Source organism: Amblyomma maculatum, chromosome 8, assembly GCF_055883805.1.
Source record: "Amblyomma maculatum isolate TAMU_Amacu chromosome 8, ASM5588380v1, whole genome shotgun sequence".
In the NCBI taxonomy this organism is placed as follows: Eukaryota; Metazoa; Arthropoda; class Arachnida; order Ixodida; family Ixodidae; genus Amblyomma; species Amblyomma maculatum.
Genome location: NC_139351.1, coordinates 91,992,727 through 92,017,448, shown reverse-complemented (window position 1 = coordinate 92,017,448; position 24,722 = coordinate 91,992,727). Strand labels below are relative to the sequence as shown.

At 44.7% G+C, this 24,722-nt stretch overlaps 1 protein-coding gene and 1 long non-coding RNA gene across 4 annotated transcripts in view; one reads left to right on the top strand and one right to left on the bottom strand.

The window, feature by feature from the left end:
- LOC146181806 (E3 ubiquitin-protein ligase rfwd3.S-like) overlaps nt 1–18,181 on the top strand; it is a 32,807-nt gene extending 14,626 nt beyond the window's left edge. For all 3 annotated transcript variants that reach the window (XM_084576805.1, XM_084576806.1, XM_084576807.1), the window contains exons 7-14: nt 2,229–2,395; nt 3,626–3,839; nt 6,858–7,015; nt 7,736–7,942; nt 8,489–8,586; nt 8,699–8,790; nt 10,229–10,402; nt 15,546–18,181. In XM_084576805.1, the coding sequence (XP_084432931.1) occupies nt 2,229–2,395; nt 3,626–3,839; nt 6,858–7,015; nt 7,736–7,942; nt 8,489–8,586; nt 8,699–8,790; nt 10,229–10,402; nt 15,546–15,707 (1,272 nt within the window). In that variant the 3' untranslated portion in view covers nt 15,708–18,181. The remainder of the gene's footprint in view (nt 1–2,228; nt 2,396–3,625; nt 3,840–6,857; nt 7,016–7,735; nt 7,943–8,488; nt 8,587–8,698; nt 8,791–10,228; nt 10,403–15,545) is intronic.
- Nucleotides 18,182–19,503: 1,322 nt separating this feature from the next.
- The window catches only part of LOC146181805 (uncharacterized), a 29,163-nt gene continuing 23,944 nt past the window's right edge, over nt 19,504–24,722 (bottom strand). The window contains exon 4 of the long non-coding RNA XR_014700292.1: nt 19,504–20,035. This is a non-coding gene — a long non-coding RNA (uncharacterized LOC146181805). The remainder of the gene's footprint in view (nt 20,036–24,722) is intronic.

The window sequence follows — 24,722 nt, the reverse complement described above, 5'->3', positions numbered from 1 at the left end:
GCTTTCATCATGAACTGCTAGTTAGAACATAGAGCAAACTTGAAGTTCTCATGCATGGTTTAACTGCCCGAGACAACATCGTCTCACTTCCACACTCAGTCTACTTGCTAGATTTAGCTCTGTAGACTTCGCCCTCTTCCCAAAGATGAAGGTCTAGGTAAGAGGTCATCATTTTGACATTAATTATGGAGATATGACATGAATTGCTACTTGACATGCTTTGAAAAGGGGGCTTTTTATTGTGAGTACACAAAAATGCTTAAAAAGTGCAGCCTCAAAACATTTGCAGCTAAAAGAGAGAAACGAGATCTCATCTTTTTTTTATAAATGCGTACATACCCTAATAGATTGCTTTCATATCCTGGAATCAATATGTTTCAATGCACCAATTAAAAGGCTACGCTACAATGATGTTTTTTTTTCTGTCAAAACAGTTTGCTGAACTAACCTGGTCATACGAGTACAGTTGTATAACAGTTTAGCTGACCGAACTGACGATAATGTTGTTGACATCATTGCGCCTGCCCTATTTGGACTCAAATTCTCTTCCCTGTTATGAGTGTATGTTGTGTTGTGTACCATAACCAAGCCGTTTGCTGTTCGTGGGCACGGTAGGTGGTGAAAACTGTTATTGTCCTAAAGGGGTGACACCAGAATTCCGGTACCGCTTGCAGGCGTCCAGGGAGCTCGATGTCACCCTAAGGGGCAGGGGTTAGACAAATCGGTTTGCCGCTTCAGCTGCCAGACGGACAACGTTGGCCTGTGCCGCCGGGTCTATGCTATAAAGCAGTGTCCCATGCCTTGCGTCCTTGAATAAATTGTAGCCCACGGGAGTGGCTGCACTCCCAGAGGGTATGTCCTAGAGAGCCTATGTCGTTACAGAATCTGCAGAATCAGTCCTCCAGATTTTCCATTTGCGTGAGGTATCTCCATCTGGGAGATTCTTGGCTTGCAGGTGACGCCAGGTGACTGCCTCTGCGGACGTGAGGGACATATCTAGGGGTGGATATCTCCGCCGACCTAACTTGGTATTGTAGTGCTCAATGACCTCATGATAGGTCGCGAGCGTCTTGGGTTAGGTTGAGGCTGGCTCCCCCCCCCCTCCCTCCTCTCTCGGATAATAAGGGCTTCGTTTCCTGGTATGTTGGAGTGAGCGGGGGCCCAGGTTAGGGTGATCCCTCTGTCTATGTTGCCTTTCGATAATATGCTCAACACGTAGTGTGATATTTTGCCTTTGCAGAAATTCCTTAGTGCCGATTTTTTTGTCACTGATGATCACCTTCACGTCCGTACTAAGGCACGCTAGGGCGATCGCTGCTCCCTCCGCTGCCATGGCATTTACTCCGCTTGTGTATATCTTGCCTTGTTCTATTCTGGATCCTTCGACTACCACGGAGATGGAGTTCCCTTCATCGTCAAAAGCGGCGTCTCTGAAGGCAACCGTCTCGGGTGGCATTTTGCTTAGTTTTGTTACCAAGTGTTTGGCTCTGTGCTGCCGTCTTTCCTGATCATGTTGTGAGTGCATGTTCTTAGGTATCGGTGCGACTGTGAGAGCTTTCTTAACATCTGGTATTTAGTGCCTCTGTTCTCTTCTAGTCCCACCCAGCTTAGAATCTGCTGTCCTGTCTCGGTTAGACTTATGCGTTCGAGCTGCGCTGTTCTAGTTGCTTCTGCTAACCCCTCCCATGTGCTGTGCACTCCCATTCCCTCTAGTGCCTCGGTTGAGGCTGAGATTGAGAGTCCCAGTGCTCGTTTCGTGCATTTCCTTATTACGGCTTCTAACTTGTTTTGTCTGCTTTTTTGACTTTAAGGAATGAGGTTGAGTAGCAGATCCGACTCAAGATGAAGGCCTTGACCAGCCTCAACTTGTTCTTCTTCTTTACCCCTCTGCCCCTGGCCGAGATTCTTCTAATGATGCTTACCACTTGGCTTGCGTGCGCGTCTAGCTTAGCTATAGTTGTGGGGTTGTTTCCTGTTTTGCTTATAAGCATGCCCAGAATTCGGATCTCATCTACTTGCGCAATTTCTTTTCCGTTCAATTCTATCAAGATACTGGATTAAATAGGAAGGGGGGTAAATATATAAATTATGTCCCTCTCCCAGTGCTCCAGCAGAGTGCATGCTAAAAGAGATATCTAGAAAAGCTGTCTCTTCAGTGTTATGGGAACACTTCGGTGTCATGTCTGGCAGCACTGTTCTTTATTTATTTTTTTTTTTTTTATTCACAGGCATTGGACACTGTTCAGCTAGATCAAGTGGTGACCGAACTTAACGCTGAGCGGGAAAAGCGGAAGCGGTCCGAGGTTGACGCGGAGCTGATGCGGCAGAAATACAAGCTGCTGCTCAACGACTACGAGAAGGTCAAGTCCGAGTACAGCAGTCTCAAGAAAATGAGGTATGCTTCTTCGGCGACAGCTGGCGGCCTCTTTCTGTGTGGTGCGTTCGAACTGCTTTTAAAGTCGATGGCTGCTGCGTTGTGACCGTCACCAAGCTTGATGGCAGTTAAGGATCTCTGCTCGCACGGTTCTTTCCTTTGATCCAATTTAGCTCTTTATTTGCTTTTCTGAACACTTGAGGCCAACCAGTAAGTTAGCAGTATGTTCTGTTTTTCGATCGCAGAGTTTTTAAATTTTCTGAGCAGTACTTCTTGCAAAATGTATTATCAGTCATAACACGAGGGGTACTTCTTCACCTGAGCTCTCCGTTAAAAATTTTAAAAATGCGCGCGCACACACACTCTTCAAATAAATGCAATGCACATATGAGACTACATGTTTGTCATCATATCAACAGCTTTGCTTTCGAGTTAAAGGGACGTAGAAAGGAAGTGGGTTGCACAAACCCAAAACAGATGGAAGCAAAAACCTGTAACAGTTGTCGTGTGGTTCAGTTCTGGGGAGATTGTTCTCAAACCATTTAGGCAATTTCTTTTTTTTTTTCTCGCCTGGCACAAACGGCTGTTATTTCTGCCCCCTACACCAGTCCTCTGCGCATTTTATGCTTTTATTTTATTTCTGTCTTCTCTAAAAAACAACACTTTGGTTTTTAAATTCCAAAGCTCTCAAACCCCTGTTGTGGCCCTTCCGAGGGCTTGGAGGCTTAACATTGTAATAATTTGCAGTATAATAATAATAATAATAATAATAATAATAATAATAATAATAATAATAATAATAATAATAATAATAATTTCCTGAGGGCTTAGAGGCCTGAATTTATAATAATTATATTATTAATAATTTCTGAGGGCTTAGAGGCCTGACTTGCAATAATTTGCATTATTGTCATCTAGTACTTCCTCAGAGTGGTTCAATGGCTTTGGGGCTCGGCTGCCGATACCAAGGTTGAGAATTTGATCCCGGCCGCAGCAGCCTTATTTCAACAAGGCGAAATTTCAAAAATAACTCATGGGCTGTGCAATGTCAGCACACTGTAAAAGGGTCCCCAAGTGATGAGAATTAACCCAGATCCCTCCACTGCAGCATCCCTCAGAGCCCTTACATTGCGTCACGACCTTAAACCCTAGTACTACTTACGGAATTTTGACCAAGATATGGCTCTGTGGCCTTATCACATAAATGAGATTCGGGGACCGTTCCTTGCTTCCGTGTGACAACTCTGGCAGGTTCGACACCACCGTCTCCAGTCACGGCGATGGCGTCGCCAGCGGCAGCTCCTCTTCGCAGCGACTATCGGGCATCTTCACCTTGGACCGGGCCATCGACCTTGGCATAGGCAGTGGGTTAGCGTGCCGAAACCTGGCGGTCTCGGGGGTTCTGAACCAGCTGGTGGTGTCACAGAGTCGAACGGGCCTCTTCAATGGATACGGCCTTCGCAAGGTAAGGCAGCCATCATTCTAGTTACAAGGAGAGCATCTTCATTTGCCGGCTCATTTGCGTGCTCGGGTTGGTCATCACCACCATCATAGGTTATGCTCGTAGTTGTCGTTGACATTTTGAGAGTTGTCTCCATGTCTCATCATTGTTCCTTCGTTCCGTTCGTGTTACTTGTTTTGTTCCACCATCGACCGTGTTCTTGTTGCCACATCACGATGGGGCGGTACGCAAGCTATACAGTGCTTTTAAGCTGAAAGCTTTCGAGTATGCGCTACAGCATAGCAACTACGCGGCCAGCAGGCACTTCGGCGTCAACGAGTTCTGCGTAGTATGTTACTGGAGACAGCGATTGCAGTGGCGACACGGACTCTGATCAAGTCTCTGATCGAGAGTAGAACTGTGTGGTCTGCTGTCAACATTATACCATGAAACGCGGGGAGAGATGATGAGGCTGAATGCGGCAAATAAAGTGCTTTAGCAATTCGTGCTTTTGGTGACCATGTATACTTCTTTAACAAAGGTAAGTTCTGCTTGAAAGTTATGTTTTGGTTATATTTACAATACCTAGCCTAAGAATCCCGGTCCGCGCTTATTTAAATTTGCTTTTAGTGCTCCAAAACATTTGAACATTTGCTAGAAAATTTTCCCCGCATAATTATCGCATCCCCTAACTTCGCATCAATTTTCCACGAAAAAAGTGCGAGCATTATGCGGGTAAATATAGTGTATTTTATTCTCAGGTATCATATATTATTACATATTATAGTATTGCCACGTGCCTAGTGCCGTGCGGCTGCCGTGCTTGGCACCGACGACGACGAAGCGGTTGTTGGCTCGAGAGGCGCGCTGGTGCTGGACGCTGTTATCGGAGCTAGAAGCCGACCTTATTCTCGGGTCCTTGTCTTTCTCACTGCGCTCCGACAACGGAAGCGCCGTAGAGTTGAGTTGATATGCATACCGCTTGTACCGAAGCAGCACAAACCATCGACCTCATAATGGAACTTTGTTGGCTATGTCCGGTGCTACATTGGACCAGTACATTGCCAACACACGCAAATATTGCGCCGGTGATTTCTGGTGCCCATTGTCAAAGGAAATATCAATGAAAGGTCAGTGCTGATGGGAAGGGAGAACATATGTTCCTCTTCCCATCAGCACTGACCTTGGCAGAAACATCAGTTGATGCCGAATTGCCCACTCGTTCTGTGATGAGTAGGCCTAGTGTGAGTATGCGAGGTTCAGGTGTACAGTTTCAGCGATTACGGAGCTCGCATTCACAAGTTTTAGCGGTTGCATTTGTCCATCGAGTGTAGTTTGACAGTAGCGACCCCCAAATCGACAACTGCTTACATCACAAAGCGAGTGCACATTGTACAGGAAGCGACGATATGTGACCCTGTCTGGTGAGCGCAGCTGGCAGCTGTCTGCCGATCGTGAGTACCCGGCGCAGGCAGGGGACGTAGCATCCACGGTGCTTCTTGCAGCGCTGTTTTAGTTTGTAAACAAATAAAGTGCAACTGGTATGAAAACAAGTAGATCGTTTTGATATTGCTAGCTCGGCTTGCATTTTATGCCATGCGAATGAACGGCATACACCTGTCATATACAAAAGCTATGTAAACAAACAAGCTCGGGGTGCTGTCGTAATCCGCGTATCGATACATTCCATCAGGAGTTTAGGGCTCACACACTAAATAATAGATGGTGTATATTTACATAGAAGCGCTCACGAGTCATCTGCTGGACAAGCACTAAAAAAACGCAAGGCTAGACTCTGGAGTCGGTCGCAGTCACGCGCGCACGGCTGCGGGGGAAGCGAGATGGAGACTACGGCGGCTGGGAGGCTCTGTTCAGTGCGGGCAGTGAAGCACATTCGAATCGCATCGGGTTTTGCGATGACTGGACTGCAGCGGCGGCAACGACGCATCCTTTTGTGTGGCCAGACTGAACATATAATTATGCAAAAACGGTTTACCAGCCGAAAATAATTAAGTTTGACTAACTTGCGCATATAGCAGTAAGTCAAGAGGTATAAATAACTCTTTGTTCAAATGTTTTGTCTGCTCCTCTATTGTCGCAAGGTGTGCTCTCGCGTCAGCGTATGGTTACTTGGGTTTTCCTCTTAGTTCTTGGACCAAAAATGCGACGGGCAATAGCTTAACAATAGCAACACAACGCTACCCCCCCCCCCCCCCCCTTTCTCGGTGCAGATGGTGGAAGGAAACATTGGGCATGTACTCTTTTATATTCAGGGGCGCTAGTTGCCAAAACTAGCTAACTCGCATAACGTACGAATAATATGCTTCTCATTGTATGCCTAAATAATACAGCATAGCCGATCGATTTCGTCTCCTCAGCAATCTCTAGACAGAAGCCTAAAACAAGTCCGAGGATCATTAAGGTCGCATATTATGTGAAGGCTTCTCAAAGAAAAAAGAGAATAGGCGAATAAAATCTTTTTGCTGAAGAAAAAAAAAAAGCTCTCAGGGACCACCGTCCACGCAGGAGTGCAGCCGACATCGCGAATAGCAGACAACATGGGGATTATATGTCATTGTGATGTCAGCACCCAGTGGTTGCCAAACCAGGAAGCTGGTTTCGAATTATTTAAAAAAAAAATCATTTTAAGAATATCTATTGCACCGAATGAGCTTAAATTTTGAGGAATTATAATTTAGCGTGTGTGGAGTTAAATGCATTAATCAGTTTATGCTCAAATGTTAGCTGTCATGACCTCTTGAAGGCACTTACCCTGCATTTGGTTTAACTTGATTTGATTTGTTTCAGTACTGGGTGCATTTAGTAGTTTTGTGCAAACACTGTATTTTCTTTTCTTTTTTGGTTCGATGTGACTTTGAACCAAACAGTCTCCTGTTTTGCTTCAGTTAATTTCAAAGCAAACGTTCGGTTCTCCACCCATTTCATCTAAATGGGTAAGAATGGTTTGAGAGCTTCTGGTTTGAACTCCGGATCACCACATGTTGCGCCTCGCTGACGTCTTCCGCGTCGTGTTGTCCCCAGGTGTCGCTGTTTGACCTCAAGTCGTCGGAGTACGTCCTGGTGCACAAGGGCGAAATCAAGGACATCGCGTTCCACCGCCGAGACGCGCTGGTGCTGTCTGCGTCGTACGACAAGTCCGTCAAGCTCACTGCCATGACCAGCAACAGCGTCGTCCAAACGTGAGGACTCCAAGGACTCCAAAGTCCCTCTCAGTCTGTCTCGCAACCAGTGATATTCAGAGTGCTTAACATGCCTTGTCACCAACTGCAGCATGTGGACGTGTATTGCTGGGAACAGTGGACTGAAGTTCCTCATGTTAACGAAGTAGATTTCAAGTCGAGAAAAGCGTAGTTGTTTATGGAGGAAAGTTTGAAAGTTGTTCGCCCTTCAGGAATTCCACATTCAAATAGTTTAGATGCTTTCCCCACTTCGAGAGGTTTAACTTAAAGAGCCTCTACCAAAATTTCGTGAAGCCTTTTCAATGCTGTCCTGGGCAAAGGGGTCGCCTGTGACAGCATTTACAAAGACTTTTGAATGACACCGTGGTGGCAGATATACTTTTAAGCTTGGTCCTAGGCCTGAATATTCTTCTTTTTTTTTCTCGAAGTAAGGTTTTTTTTAATCTAACAGCATTAGGGGCACCACGAAGTTCAGCGTCAGCAGCAGAACGAAACAAAAGCAAGAAAAATTAATGTGATTTAGATTAACTCAGCAAAAATGAGTAACAGGGGATAATGTATGTCAATGTATTAAGAACTGAGTCAGAATTGAAGTAGAACCAAAATTGAAGTAGTTTGGCAATTCTCTAAGTCAGTTCATTCGATCACTCCAGAGCTTTCTTTTCCTCAAAGCTTCGTTCCCACTCACCTCGGCTTACCGATGGCTTTTTCCTTTTGCAGTTACCACCAGCCTGTGGAAGCGTGGAGTTGTGCCTGGGACAAGGATGACAGCAACTGCTTCTATGTGGGCCTCCGCAATGGCTCCGTGTTCAAGTACGACATGCGTGTAACCTCAGAGGCGGTGTGCAAGCTACCCTCCACCAACCGCTATGAGCCCGTGGTGGCCATGCAGCACATTCCAAAGGGGCCCTCCTGCACGGAAGACAGGTGATGGCAACCCTGCCTTTGGTTCAAATTATATGCTGTTCAAACCAAGGGAGTCTTCTTAATACATTCAACGTTGCCAGAATCAAACCTTTAGTTCCAATAAACGGGCTGTTTATATGGGGTGAGTTAAAATAAATAAATGCTTACTGTTAGTCGCAAATAAGGAATGAGTTGATTCAGATTAAGGAGATTCCACTGTAGCGGTCAAAGAAGTACGGTACGAGAATGGTGGGAGGGTCGTGTGACTCGGGTGATGCATTACGGCCTTTTTGGCACCCGCAGTGGCCACTTTTCGTTGGTGGCAAAAAGCAAGGTGCCCGTACGCTATACGATGTCAGTGCACGTTGAAGAACCCGAGGTGGTCGAAATTTCCGGAGTCCTCCACTATGGCGTCTCTCATAGCCGGAGTTGCTTTGGCACTTTAAGCCCAATAAACCAAACCAAACCAAAACAGCCTTCTTGGCAAGTGAATACATATGCAGTCTTGCTTGTGGTGGTTGCACTTGTTAAAAAAGTAAACCTTCGTGTTTTTGTTTTTTCCAACAGGTGCCCGGCAGGTCTCCTTGTGTCACAGTTCCAGATGTGCTCCTTCTTTGAGACGAATTCCGACACGGAGTTTAAAGTGCATCCTCTGCACTTAGAAGGCAAGTGCTCTTAGAGCATCTACTCTGGGGCCACAGTTTCTGTGCTGCGGCTTCGAGCTGTGTGTTTTGAAATGGGCTTCATCTCATTTTAGTTCTCTCTCTCTCTCTGCAGGCAACTGCATTTCCATCAGCTACGAGCACAACACTCGGCACCTCCTGATGAGCTGTCGGCCAACGGCCAGGACTCCCTACATAACACACTCGGTGAGAAAGATGCCAGTACCACTCTGATATGAGCTTTTTTCGTTGTTTTGTCATTTTTGTTTCTTGATGGTAGCGTTTACGAAACCCCGCATGGTAGCAGGAAAAAGTGGAGGGAAAGGGGAGGGCCAAGTCACAAAAGTGAGAGGGCCTGCTTTACAACATGGCACGTTGTGTTGTTGTGTACCTCTCCGTCGTGTAAATGTTAAGAGCCGTCTGCTGCAGCGTAGGTTCATTTTCACGCCTAGGCGACAGAACAGCACATCCACAATGAGGTGAATGTAGGACACTTGCGCCATAGCAGCCGAAGAAGTGTGCCACTCGGAAACGCAACAGTGGGGTTTTTACCAGTTATGCCAAAGTCTGCAGGTTAGTGATAGCTTGCTCTATATTAGAGGAGGCAGTGTGTGTGCATTTACGGCATTGCCTCGGACTGTCCTTCGTGCATCATAGAGGAATTATGTTCATACGTTCCCGGTTCATGTGATTTGTCATTTCATACGCTCAAAATCGCTGGCAGCAAAACATCTCCCTTAAAGTTTCACTATTTTTCTCCCGGTTAATATATTCCCCAGATAACACGATTTCTTGGTTGCTGTGTTTGAAATTTTGAGAGATTGTGGTCGTACAATACACTTTGCGATCAACCGGTCATGTGCTAACAAGCGCTCGCGGCAGCTCTCACCTGCCACAGTTTCTTTCCTGCAGTGCCTAGGTGCAAAGTGGCGAAGCATCAAAGATGGCCAACTTACGAGGTGCCCGTTCCCACGGTAACATGACTTCATGAGGAGAAACGCGGTGGCTTCTTTTGCGGTGCCTTAGGGGAATAGGCGGGAACAACTATTCGTTAGCATATGAGCGAGCTGGGTCTGGAGGATGCTGCAAGCGCAAAAATGCGATGGCTTCTGCACATGTAATTTGTGTAAGGGGGCAAAGAATTCGGAAACGCCCAAGGGAACGATCTCAGCTTCTCATTGCGTTCGTTGCTTCTACGAACTGGATTTGTTACTCAATCTCTTCCGCGCTTAGAACAACGAAACCACGGACTGAATTCTGCGGGAACTATAAAAGGACCTTTTGGTTGTCTATAAATGCTAATCTACACTTTTATGTAGCGAAAGTCTCGGTTCTAAATGCCTTCGTACCTCATTCAGCAGTTCAGTTTTTCAAAATCAGGTAGTTTGGACTGTACATTTTCCCGGACAATATGTTTCTTTCCCCGCATCATTTAAAATACGTACCAACCAGGTTTTACTGTACTGATTTCATGATTTGACTCTGTGGCTCAGGTTTGGTTCCCAGATTTTGTAGCTGGACCTAGGGGTCTCCATTTGCTTTTTATTTATGTCCCAAATGTTCGAAGTAATGATTGGCTGTCTACACAATTAAGTACTGGGAAGCAGGAAGGAAGCCACATGTTCCCGTGGCGATTCATGCGCAGATATGCAACCTGCTCTTCCCAATGACGGACGAAGGTAGCCGGTGCGCCTTCAACATTGTCCACGTCTTCAACGGAGGACCCACTCAGGTGCACCTGTCCAGGTCTTGCATCTGCCTCGACCCTGAGGATGCTGCCAACTTCTGGGCTGTGGCCGGAGACGAGTCGTACAAGCAGGTATGATGGTTGAGAGGGGACATTACTTCTTGTGTGCATAAAACAGATTTTTGTCAAAAAAATTTTCTTAATCAAGGAAAGAGATTACAGAAGCGAAGGCAATCAGTTTTGTTGACTTCATTTCTGCAAATGTTGTTCATAGTTGATTGCAGTGACTACGTACGTATTTAGGCGCTCTTTTCCGCCATGCCTTGTCATTTCTTATTTTTAGCAGCGCGCAGTTTCAAAAGTGCTCATTCTGCATTGGCAGCTTCGTCTTTAGCGGGGGACCCTCAGAACTGTCGCTAAAGCCTCGAATGTAAGATCACTTCCAAGGCGAACGTGCCGCACACCTGCACGCGGTACAAGAAATGACCATCATAGCATTGTAGATGTACATAGCATGGCAACTCAGTTTTTCACACCCTGTCCGATGAGAGGTGCTATCAGAAACACGCAGCGCAACGGGTCGTTACTTACCACCTTTACCTTCGGGAAGCCGGCCACTCTGAACCATTTTGAGAAGCGTATTGTGCGTCATTTTCAGTTCTGCATCCATGGTGAAGCTTGTTTTGTTTTTACGTGCACAGTATTTTGTATATTTTGCAGCTCCGCCTCATCAAAATAAATGTTTTCAATCCATTCTTCATCTTTGGGCTGTTTTTTGGCGGTAAGGGCCTCCTTAGTGGGAAAGCGAAGGGGAGGGTTGTTACGGTGATACTTGGCTCCCCCCTAATGCAGAACGCTATGCACGCCTGTGCATGCTTGGTCTCCTCTTGAAAGCATGAGTGCGGGTGAGTTTCAGCTTGACTTTTAGACGCACATTGATCGTCGGATCACTGAACTTACCTATGTCATGGGTGTCGCAAGAGGGAAGGGCTCCTTACATCTGCTGAATGTGCCATGACTCAAGCAGCATTCTGCAAAGGTTCAACTTAATTGGGCTTAAGCAGAACATTTCCATCAATGTCTCATCCATCAATGTCGCCACACTTGGCTCGTTGTTCATTTGTCTGATATCAGCTTTGTGGTGCTTCATCCTTTCCATAAAATTCTTCATTCTCTAAGGTATGATGTCGGGCACTCAAAGCAACAAGGAGTTTTGTACACAATGCCTTTGGCCTTTTGTTCAGAACAGGGATCTTTCAGGCAAGGCGGGAGGCGTTTGATGATGGTAGTCAGCTTATGCATTGTTCGATCCCCTCCTTTCCCAAGAATATGGGCGCCAAGGTTTCGGTGACTGTTTCAATAGGCAACATTTGTAAAATGCCTTACTTTGTACCAGGGCAAGTTTTCAAAGCCTGTAGACGCTGATGGCCAGCCTTGGCTCTCTGTAACGAAGATGCTGCGTCGTTTGTTGATGCAACTGGTGCGAATACATACGATGAAACCCCTAAAGGTCACTGAAGTGGAAATTTACACCTCCACGAAGAGCTGCTATCTGCAAGCAATGCTGCAGCCATATCGGCAGCTTTGCTCCTTGGTGTTTCGTCGCACGACATCCCGGCCAATCGCAGGTGGTGGCACGACCTGCTGTTTTTCCCATGGTGCTGATTACATATTTCTGCTAAAAAAAGGGCAATCGCCACTTTCTCTACCAAATTTCAATTCGATATTAAAACTGATGCGGAATTAAAACCTGTAGGTTTTTCGCTATAAGCCCATTTTTGCAAAAATTGCTGCAATGTCCATTTAATGCTTGGTTCAATGTGGCATTTGATGCACTTTGTTTGCTCGCATTATCCGCAGATGAAATCTTCTTCCCTCTTTTTGTTATCCCGAGATTGCTCCTCGTATTAAATGTGTTCCATCAAGTTTTGTATTGCATAATTGACTAGAGCTCTCGCGCACGAAACACGAGGTGTATTGTGTTTAGGATGCAAATCAAGCCTAAAACCTTCATCTTGTATTATGTGCAGGCTTTCAGAGTAATTGTGAATGTTTCACTCGGTGTTCATGCACCTCCAGCTGACCACTTGGTGCATGCAGGTGTGTTACAGCCGAGCCCGCTTATAACGGCCACAGTTACGGCAACATTCGCTTTTTATGAACAGGGGTGAAGATACCGTCTCGATTTACATTATGGCTCTTGACTGTTTTCGATGTTGTGATGCAATGACAAGGGCTTACATTAAAGCTTTACAACATTCTCGCATGTTTTTTGCACAATTTCTGTGTTGCCTTCTGTGTTGCACAATTTCTTGCCTTCTGTGTTGCTGTCGTGTGGAGACAGTGCACTGGTAGGAGACATGTAGTACATTCTATGCACACATGCACTGTGGTAACTTGAGCATTGCTTCCTCGTTGAGAATCAAAGCGGTGCACGACGACCTGCCATCGCACGCCTTGAATGCCTCAATTGCTATCACTGTAATTACTATGTTTGTAAAGCAGCTAGTCCAGGTGCATATGATGATGCTAGAGAGCTTGGAAAGCAGCCAGCTTGATAGTGTCTGTTTTGGTGAAACAGATGCACGCAAGTGACTTTTTAAAAAAATGAACTCTGTTTTTCTTTTTTTGCTGAAGTACAGCAAGGCCACTTACTAGGAACTTTGGATACAACGAACGTAATCTGTCTGACGCCAAGTTTGTTTTAAGACCATGTTTTGAGGGTAGAGCTTTTTCGGATTTCTAGGTGCTGAATATCTGTGCTTTGAAGTGAAAAAAAACTTTGGGCAAAATCAGCCATCGGCTAGCATCAGCATGCCTAAAAATTGGTGTTTTCAGTTTTAACTGCTTCCGTGCTTTCTTTTTCGCTACCAATAGATGATTATTGGGCGTTTTTTTTTATTATAATCCGAAATGAAAGTCTAAGCTTATGAGTTCAACTTTTCGGTTTTCATTTTTCTTCAAAATTCGGCAGGCCTTTTTTGGTGCTTATCTTGGCATGCAAGTTATAATTATTTGCAGCGACTGTTGTTTTTGTTGAACGAATCGCTTTTTTTTTTCCGCTGCTTTGATGTGGAAATACTGCGAGGTCACAAGTCACTTTGTGTCTGTGTCAGCGCTTTAGGTGCCACAAGCAGTTTATTTGCCAGTAATTAGCATGCAGATGGTAGTACTTGCTGGTTTTCTTGCAGGAGGCATTACTTTTGCCATCAAAATAGTAAGTCAAGTTAAACAAGACAGACAGTTAACAAAAATGCAAGTGGAAGTCTACTTCCAAAACCAAATTGACATGTTATGATTGGGTCATTGTGCTGGATTGAGAGCGAGTCACGCAAGCCGTCACATAGCGCTTTTGCGAACCGTGAAAGCAAGGAAACAAAACCACATAGTAAGGTGCCCTGGTACACGTGTTTCATAGTCACGGTGCGATTGTGTGCCTTGGCTTTGTGCATGGCGCCTCTGTTGTACAATTTTTTCTTGTCTACTCTTGCCTAAAATTTATAGTTTTTAGGTTACTGAACAACCACTCCATTATTAGTTATCTGTAGTTAGGAAACAACTAAAGTCACCGCCGCGAAACAGTCCTAGCAGCACACTGGCTGCAACTTCACCCTCTTATGCTGTCCTCCAATAGCGGGGTCACTTCCACGGGCTTGCATATTGTTATCTGAAACAAGATAATTGGTGCGAGTCAGGCTCATAGCCAGTTATTTCCTGCATCGTAACTAGTTACATTTATATTACACAAGGTGTTGTGCTTTGTTTACCGACTCATGAGTGCACGGCACCCACTTGGCGGCGGCTTTTGTTGGTTGTCAGCACATACTTCGCGAATTTTAGCGGTGTGCTGGCAGACTATTCTTCGAGGAAAGAGCTAGCTGAGTCGTCTGACAAGTGCAAGATAGTACTGGCAGTTGGAAAGGTTGTGACGTTTCACTGCCAGTTTCAATCAACTAAAAATTGGTAGTTTCTGGACGGTTAGGAGGTTCACAAACTGCCCTTTCATGACTCAAATTATTCGTGGATATTTCGAATACATAGTGAAACTGCGTTGCAAATCGAATCGGATAACAAATACTATCCGAAACCTGTTCCAAATTTCAAATACTCTCACATCCCTGCTAAGCACTTTTCCCATCAAAGTTTTAAGTAAGTTTGTTGCTGAAAGAGTATTGTACCCAAATTAATAATAAAAAAAATTAAGTAATACTGTGCAGATATCATTTCTACATGGTGCTCTCTCCCTTATTAATGCCCGTTAAGTTACTACAAGTTTAGAAAAGTGTGCCGTTGAAAAGTAAAATAGGGTAATCATGAATGCAATACAGATTGTTTCTTTCTATAGCTATGCTTTTCGAAAATAACATTTTGCTTATGATTTAAAGCATCCTGTGCTAGCATTTACGGCAATTGGAAAATAATCGGTAAAGTTCACGACCAGTATTGGTTAATTCTGTTTAAAAAAATGCCTTCCAAACAGCAGAAATTTGGGAGACACAGAGCTGTGCTGTCTTTTGTGGAAAGGTTGGAACAGCTTTGGGTTCTAAGGTGTAATTCCAGCAATGTGCGTTCCGTGTTCAGACATCGTTTCCTAATCCGTGCTTCACACGGGCTTAATTAGTTAATTAAGCCTAATTACCTTGGCCTCAGCCCTGGTTATGGTCACGGCACTCATGTGGAGCAAAGGTAGTCCTGATTGTCGCCATAGCAACATTCAGTTAGGCAGACAAATACCGGAATGCTGGGACATTCTTTTGCAACAAAGGCTGAAATTTTGTGGGCCAGCGGGTCACATCACACAGCTCTGCGCACCGCATGCGGCAACAGCATGTGTGAGACTCCTAGACTCGGTGTTCCAACTCTGAGCGCGACTTGAGGCGGTCTCCTAACACAATGTTTCAGCACTCAGCACTTGAACTCCACTGTGATAGTGTCTGTATCTAAACGCAAACTGGGCATGCGGGTTGTCACAAAATTCGCGCGCAGCCATATTTAGCACACACCAGGTGAATAACTGCAGCGGTTAGTGACAGTGAACTCCCAGTTGAAAGGCTAACTTGTGCACCCTTTTTCTCGTCTGTTGCGGCGCTTCACAATCAAATGTGGTTACCTTAGAGGTTGCCTGTTTACTCATTGAAACCATAAAGTGTCGAGGGAGCTTCTTGTTGGTTCAAGGAAGCTAGTCAAACTGGCCCCTCTAAGAAATTTTTATTCTGACCCAGTCTGCATCACTTCTCTTCGTGCATTAAAGATGCGCCTTTTCATATGTGTGCAGGTCCTCGTATGGGATGCTTCATCGGGAAAGCGAATTCACCAGCTGGATGTCACCAACCCAGTGCTAGATGTGTGCCCAGTTACCACTCCAGCAGGTTGGGGACTGGCTGCCCTTGCCAAGAATACGCTATCACTTTACTCCTGGAAGCAACGCAGCAGCTAAGTGTCAAGCTTCAAACAATGCTTCACTCCAGGTGTCAAAAAGGAGCTTTTGGTGACTGAGATGTTGAGCACCAAATGACACCCGACTCAAGATTACAAAAGGGAGTTAATAGAGACCAAAGTGCACGCACCTGCAGAATGGACCTCTTGGCATGCTTTTGAGCATGTTTTCTTCTCAGTGGTGCCGCTTCGTGAGATATTGTCAAGTTCTGTACATAGCGAACTGCCTTCACCAGAAATTATTGTCCTGCCATGGGGTTTGTGGTAAGGAATGGTCATTGTGTCATTTCCTTTGCAATTTGTAAACTATTACTTGTACAGTATGACCTTGTTTTTTGTTTTCGGCCAACCGATTAGCTCGTTGTTTTCTCACTGAAGGATCGTTCTCAGCGTGGTGAACCCCTGATAAGCCAAACAAAGCCACTGTTCAGGCCATTCTGTGCAAGGGTGGAATTCTTGATTTATCCTGCGCAAGTATTGTGCCATTGCCATCCTGTTGCTTCAGCGTGAACCGCATAAATTGCAGCTGAAAGGCACAGCAGTGCTGTCATCCTATGGCTTTGCCATGAACCTTTGCAGCTGGAAAGTGGCGCCATCATTTGGCTTGTTTGTGAACCATGCTGCACCTTGTCCTATCAGTATGCATGAAGAAATGAGCCTGGAATGGTGTTTGGAATATTGTGGTCAAGCAACCCTGTGTGAAGCAGTTTCTGGGGCTGTAATTTTTTTCACCAGCCTGTGAAGTACCCAGTGCTGCTGGGTGCCATACGTTGTAGCTAATCCGCGCATTTGCATAGTTGGTGTTGGTTTTTGGCAGAGTGCCTTGTTTGGTTGCGCCCTTGGTGACGGGAGCCAAGTGGTTGACCACAGCATTGAGTGCACTGTTGTGAAAAACTAGCTGTAGTGACGATGATTGTCGACTTTATTTTCCTGCCTTGTGGGAAGGGAACTGGAAGTTGTGCGTGGGGCGTAGTACATCACCACTAATGGTGTTTGCCTCGGAACGGTGTGACCACACACTGTTTTGGCGGAAAGTTATAATTGCTGTGCAGAATCTGCACTGTGATAACTAACTGTACAGAACTGTTGTTAGTTAAGCGTCAGTGAAAGACAGTTTTAGCCTTTTGCTGTGTGCTATGTTAGTAGTGACTTGCATGAAGCACTAGGAACTAGAGTGAATCGATATTGCCAAATGTAGAACTGCAGCTGTACACATTTGTAATGTTGACATTCGTGAGACCGCTGATTGGCAGGGATGTATGCCAGTGCTTTGTTACAAGGATATTTAAGGCTTCTATAGTTGTACAGACTGTCAAGAGAAACTTCTCCGATACCCAGCAGCACTGTATAAATTCGAAACAGTGCTGTGCTGGTCATTTATTTCTTACCTGCATAGAAAATGTTATCTCACCGTGTCCTTGAAGACTATTTCTTGTGCCAAAAGGAACTTAAACCTGATCACAATGACAAGCCGAGCTGACTAGCATATTGAAAGAGACAGTGGTTTACAAGCATCACTTTGGAATTGACACCTTCGGATAGTCTGCTTGCTTCACTTTTCAACATCAGTGCATTAACTTTGTGCAGTGGCTGCTACCAGTAAATATAACGTTAATTTAAGAATAATCTGAGGCTATTGCTAGCCTTCAGTAACTTTGCACAAAAGACATAGTGCATGTCACATTTTAAATTAGAATTTCACTGCCTTATTACAAAGCAGAAACTTCAAACAAAGGATATACTAACAGAGTATACTAACAGCACTTTACCCATGGTTTATTCATGCTCAGTGTTCAGTGCAGCCTGTTCAAGGTATTTTTATTAAGCAATTCGATTTTAGACACCCAGATGAGCTCTCCCGTGGTCGGCAAGAGCCAGACGCAGGGCTCATCACTTTTTAAAAGCTTCAGTGCTTTGTTTGTTGGTGGTTTAGCATGTGCAAGTTTTATTCTGTGTTAGCAGATAAGCGACAGAAATTACCACCACACACTTTCTAGCCAAAGCCTCTGATATGAGACTGGGTTGCATGCCATGTGTTAAAGAAAGCCATAAAAAGCATGTTTTTCTTTGATTCATTTTAAGTGTGCTTTTTTTTTTCTTGACTCCTGTTTGTATTTTATGATGGGCTTTGCTATGTGGCAAATTCCAGTTTTTGTCATCATTTCTTTAACATTCACAGCAAGTTTGGTTTGAAGGTTTCCATCTCATGTGGGAACATTACTGTAAATGTGTGTGTGTGAGAAGTTTAATGTACATAATATATGCAGAGTGTTTCCCCACACCTCTGATTGGAAGTTTGGGAAACCGTCATTGCGAAGGTGCTGTACGGGAGCATTATAGTAGTAATCACTTACATATATAGCGCATGTTTGAACAGTCGCTGTTGCGTGTACATGTGTGTACAAGACTTCGCATGCGCGCAGGCAGGAATCAATAAAGTGACTCATGTGTGAGCCCTTTTTTACGATATATTGTGCTGTGTGATGTTATGTAGAGACTGCGGCCATACAGGAGACAATGACGAATACTAAGGGAATATAATGTTACCCTAGATATATGTGTATCCAACTGTAGTACCTATGTAGTCGATAATATGGCTGCCACCACTAGATCCCAAAAGTACCGACAAAATATCATGAATTTGTACTTATTTTGCAGAAGTGTGTGCCAGCAGTCATGTTCTCGTTTTTTGATGCTATGATCCCGACCGCCGGCAGCTGCGTTTTGATGCAGGCGAAACGAAGTGGTGTTCGTGTGCTCTGCAATGTCAGTGCACATTAAAATCCCCAGGTTGTCGAAATTACTCCGGAGCCCTCCACTACGGCACCCCTTTCTCTCTTTCCACTTTCACTGCCACCTTACTCCCTTCCTTACGGCTAGGTTCAGGTGTCCAAGAACAAGTGTGACAGATACTGCGCCTTTCCTTTCCTGTGAACCAATTATTATTATTATTATTATTATTATGGGTGGGAGATGAATAGGAACAACGGCTACTGTTTTACCTTATTTGTGCAATTATGACATGAGGGACGAGGAGGAGAGTTGTAGAGCTCTGGAGAATTTTCTTTTTTAATGTCATAATTATTCCGCAGTCTCAAAGGCCTTCCCAGAATGCATAGGCAGCATGTTAAAATAGTGAAGCACCAGATAAATTGACGTTATTTAAGAGGCAGCATTTACGACTTGGCGTTTCAAACTGCCCTGTCCTGTACACATTTGCCATTCTTTGATTTCCCTACTCTGCTCAGCTCTTTCAGTGCCTTCACTTTCTCTACGACATGCACCGCTACCTTCGCTGAACCCGCTACTTACCTACCGCTACTTACGCTACCTTCTCTGAACATGTCTCAACTTGAACCACCTTCTTTTCTGTGCTACCTTCACTGAACATGTCTTGGCAATCTGCACCAGCTTCTTTTCGGTGCTACCTTCACTGCACATGTATGAAACACCTTGGCCCAGTGCCATTAAAAGCTGGATCTTCCAAATGTTCAAGTCTGGTGGCAAGGGCTGCTTTAGCTACCTAGGAAAGCTTGGGGAAAAAATAATTGTGCAGCTCCATATATGATGTCAGGCGAATTCTGGAGCATTATCTGATTTCTTCATGAAATTTTGTGGATTCTTTGTTCTCAATTTGAGAAATGTAAACTTTTCCACCTGCTGAAATTTTGGAGCTGTAATTATGGCTTACCTTTTGTCTTTTATTTTCTTGAAAACTGCTGAGATGGCAGTGGTTTAATATCTGCACATAGCTGCTAGCAAAGATCTTTTTCATGCAGGAGTGAGTTGACCACACGTTTGCTGTTGACACATTTTATTTCACCTTTTTTCTGCTGTGATGCTCTACGTAGGCAAGCCCTTCCAGACTGCTTGATAGCTCTATTTTTTGTCAACTAAAGCATGATTGATGAGCGTACTACACAAACATTGATGAACTCGTAAGAACAAAAAATGCCTCAAGGCGGCATCCTAAATGAGTCTGTCGTGAAAACATATTTAGCAGTTGGCAGCCACTTCAGGCTCTATTTGCAAAACATTACTGGAAAGCTTAAGGCAGTTTGTATATACATGGATTTGCTGCTTTCTCTGTGGCTGTTTATTAGTTGGCATGTTGTGTACCAATTGAATTTTCTGTCCATTTTTTTCCCTTGGTTTTTCTTCGATGCATTTGTTGATGTTATATTTGGCCGGCACGTCTGGCCACCTTCGTGTGGAATTTGCAAGGATGTTCTGTTTGATGTTCCCTCCTTGACGAAGCTCCATTCATCATTGTCACTACATTGGAGATGCAGTTTCTTTACAGCCGTCGAAGTCTGCAGCAGATGATCACTGCAGAATGGAAATCGTGAATGGCAATGAGTTTTAGCCGTGAAACTGTAAAGGAGGTACTAGTTGACTGCAAGAAGCATGGCTGAAAAATTTAGCCTGTACGACACCTGGCCTCACTTCTTTCAAGTAGCCTTCTCTGAAAACCCGCAGTACTGCTGACCATGTATTTACAGTACACACCTTGGAAAATATGGAAGTATTAGACTTCCTGTAAATTTGGTTGTGGAAAACTTGATAAATATAAAATGCATGATCACAGATGGGGAAAAATTGTGACTTAGAGATACAGCTGTGCAAATTGAAAGTCTTCGTGGCCTGACAGCGAAGCACTGCAAGATCAGCAAATCTTTCCATGTTGTTAGGCTAAAATTATTACCTCCTAGATTACAGACAATATTGGAGGCCATGCTGCAGTCATGCAAAGCCCCTTTGCTGCCATTGGCAACGCAGTCGCAGAATATGTTCGAAAATAAAGTTATTCCCTTTTATACAAAAAATAAATCATCGTAAACAACTGGTATGATAAAACTTGTTATAGCAGGGTGACGACTGAGACATAATATATATTCCGTATACGCACTTGAACTACCGAGGCAGATGTTTGCCTTCTTAAAGGTCCACAGAAATGGTCACAAAGACGGGTAAATGCTATAACACTGATAGATATTGAACCACCCATCATTCTCCAGCAAAAATTTTCGATCTAGCGATCTAGGGAACTAATCACAAAAGGCAGATTGTGGTACAGAATTGGCCCACAGTTAAATATAGTTATTATGAAAACCAACAAAAATGAGATGGGCCAGTTACTTTTAATGGATGATAACTATGCATATCTCACCCTAAATAAGGCATTGCAAACTTAAACATCAAGTAAACGCAGCTACTTTTGGTGCACATTGGTGCAATACCAGTGACGACAGTTTTGCAATGAGAGGTGATTCATCATAACCAACTGAACCTCCCATTGACTTTTCCTATGTTGTGTACTGCCTTATTCAGGAGTGCAGTTGTTTTAAGTGAAAGTTACCCACAGACCCTACTGAAAGGGGAGCTGAAGAAAACTGCACATTTTTTAATGTGTTTTAGAGGCCCCTTGTCTGAAAAATGTGCCCGTTTGAAGCCTTGGCAGGTGGCAGAGTGGAGAAAGAGTAATCGCCCTGTCCGCTGGAAAGAAAGATCACAAGTTGGAGAAATTCCCTCTACACTGGGAAGAGGAAGACGACAGGGTTGGGGGGGGGACATGACCCTTGGGAAAATGAAGGGAGCAGTACCAGGGACTAACACCCTTCACTGGGCAGAGGAGGACGGAGGACAAAGTGGAGAGGGTTACGGTCTGAACCCAGCAGTGGCAGCCACTGCTTCTTTCAGGTAATAGCATTAATGTCAATGCATACTCTGCTGCGTTAATTGCATTGATGGTCACTTTTTTTCTCAGTAGGAATTGATATTGTAGTCGAGCATAACAGCAATTGCTAACTATGGGTAATGGTACGTGGCGTATGTATTACTTCGCTGAACCGTAAACAAAATCAATTTTTAATATACGAATAGCAGACAAGCCAGAGGCATCGAAATTTTTGCACTAATAACGGTCTACTTTCTGTCGCGGAGGAATTGTGTGGTGACACGGCCGGTCTCGAGGGAGAGAGCGCGCGCTCTTTCTTACGGCCTTCTCAATCGCCGCGTGAACAATGGGAACTTTTCTCCTTGAGTCACGCTCTCCGCCGCCGCAAGGGGCGCGACCTGCTCACTGTTCGCTCCGCATCTGCTTCAGTGGCGGCGGGTGGCTTTTGCCTGGTTTCGCGCTGTCGCCCGCGGGTTTCGTGGTGAGTGCAGCCCCTAAATGAAAAATTACAGAAGGTAGATGCTGCAGCGGCATCTTGTCAGCGTGCTACGCACGTGAATGGAGTCTTTATATTAAAAAACACTGTCGCTCAGCAAACGCTCGACAAGCATATGACATGTATTGCGGCATGGTATCTACTTTTGTTCATTTTAATCTTAATTTTTTCCCAAGCTTGTACAAGAAGATGAATAAAAAAAGTGAATGAGCAGTGATCACATCGAAGCTTCTTCAAGGCAAACATAACAGCAACAATGGCAAAACCGTCTTTCAGCGCTAGATGAGAAACCGTCGAGGTAACACCGAAGATGAAAATAATTTTATAAAAATGTAATGTAAGTTGCACAATGCTTACATGACATAAAGTATTAGTATAACGTCAGAGTAAACGCTTTTAAGTTTTGTTTTCAATTTTGCTATAATTTATAGACCAGCAAATGTTTTATGTTGTATTATAAACATTATTTTAATTTTGCAAATAAACGTTGGTTTAATGAAATGTTTACATGATATGATTATTTCATGAAAACAACAGGAAATCTATTTCAAGCACTAATTCCTAGCAATATTTTCATTCTTCTTCTTGTATGTTTTTGATATAGTTCCTTGTAACTATCTGTGCAGTAATGCCTGCCTTAGAGAGCAATCGCTGCCCCATTATTTTGGTAGAATGCTTTGCTTATTACACATGCGCCACTGTTACTCAAGGGACACTCCTCAATAATGGATATAAAAGCTTTTCTCTGTGCTATTTATTCAGATGTGACTATAGGAGTTGTATGTCGCGCTGTATTGCGCGCCTAGGCACCTAGTGTCGACATCGACGAACTCATTTCAGCTCTGCCGCAATCAGTAACCGAGGAACTGAAAGAAGTGATGGTATCTCCTGTCATCCCATTACCCACTGTCACGTATTCTGGTTTAGCTTACGTCGCTGGATACATTGTGAAGTTAATCAATGACTTCGGGTGTGACGCTTGTGCTATCCTTCTTGAAACCAGCGAAAGAAGCAGCCCCATGTACACTATTCTGCGAGGACAAGATTCTAGCGGACCGCATTATCCAAAACCAGAGTTTGTAGCCCTCTTGGACAAGGTTGTGTCTCTTTTTGAAAAAGCTGTCGTGCACCTACCATACACAAACGTCCTTGAAGTCCTACAAATCTTAATCCAGCCAGCACTTGAGGACTCACCTTGGCTGAGTTGTCCGGAAGGCATTGACAATAGCCATGCTATAAGGTCCGCTTCTTTAATATGTGAGAAATTTATCAGAATACTTCTTGTCAATTATGCTAAGAAGGTGACAGACAGGAACGAAAGGCCAGCTCCTTATGTGCACAAACCGTCCAGAAAGATTTTGAGACTTTAATTTTCTAGCCGCATGTACCGTTTTGATGAATGAGTGCAATGAGTTAACTTTGAAGGACATTTTTTTTATTGCTTGCTGCAATTTTCAATTATGCATATCTGCTTACGCCCATTTCCTTGATTAAATGTATTAAAACTGTATTAAACTATGGCTGTCTACGTGTGCGTCATTCGCGAGACTACGTATGCATCTGCTATCTTTCAACCTACTGATTTGTTTTAAACGAAGCTAGAACAGCCCACTTAACTAGACAACTGAAATTTTAACTGTATGCGTAAATGTTTGATCCTTACTCTGAATCTGAGACGTGCTATGAATTTTCGTCAGTGCCTCTTTTGCTCTAAACGAAAACGGCAGCGGTTGACAGAATATCCACCGAACAGTTTGCCATGCACTAGCGTCAGGTCGCGTTATACCAGCTTACAGCTTTCAAAGGCACACTGCATAAAATGGTACATATAGTTTTGTGAAAAATTTAGGGGCAGAAAGTGTTGATGTAAGTGCACCCGAAACTTCATTCGACGGTGCGCGACAGCACTGACGAAGGCGCGCGCGCTCTCGCGCACACGCGCATTATTGATTATTTTATTGCTCATACACGATAAATCAGACGCTGATTACGGCTTCTTCCTATAAGCCATAAGGGGTGAAATATCAGAACATGCCGGTTGCAACCGATGCGGGCGGAGCGAAGAGCGAGCGCGCGTTTCCCTTGCGCGTGAACGGCTGTAGCGGAGGAGCAGCAGTGGGGCGGTGGCGACCCCACCGAGGCGCGGCGGGCGGTGGAAACAGACCCCATTGGAGAGGCCGTAAGAGAAGAGAGAAACGCGCTCTCCCTCGAGACCGGCCATGGTGGTGATTACTGCACGGCCAGCGTGGGAAGCCACCGCGCATAACGCTGAGGCGGTCAGCGTGTTTATGGCGCTGTGTGCTTGCCCGCTCGTTTGGTCATCCCAAATATATCTGTAAACGTTGGTCATCAAAGCGAGCGAGCATCGTCTGAACCTAACATGGCGTCTTCCAAGTGGAACGTTGGCGCGCCGGCTTTGTGCACCACGGATGCGGCGGACACGCCTGCAAGCGAAAAAGCTGCGCAAATGATTTATCACCCAAGATCTCTTTCTGCCTTCTGGTAGAAATGGCTGCGACAAGGACGTTTAGAGACGAGTTGAAGTGAGTGAATGTTTTCGCGAGCGCTGACCGGGCGCTGGGCCGAAGCTCGCGCTTCTAGTAAAGCTGGTGTAGACTAGAGTTACTATATAGGATTATTTCGGTTAGGAAAGTCCACATTCTTTTATCCTGCCCGGAGTCTCCTCCCACCGCCGGGACGGTGCCACTCCGAACTTGGAAGGACTGGGAGACCTCACTGCGGTCAGCGCACCCGGCCAGGCAGAAGATCGTCGTCAGTCGGGCCGCATACGTCATGGATCAACATCACATGAACGTACTTAGATCGCGAGTGGGGTCGTGCGG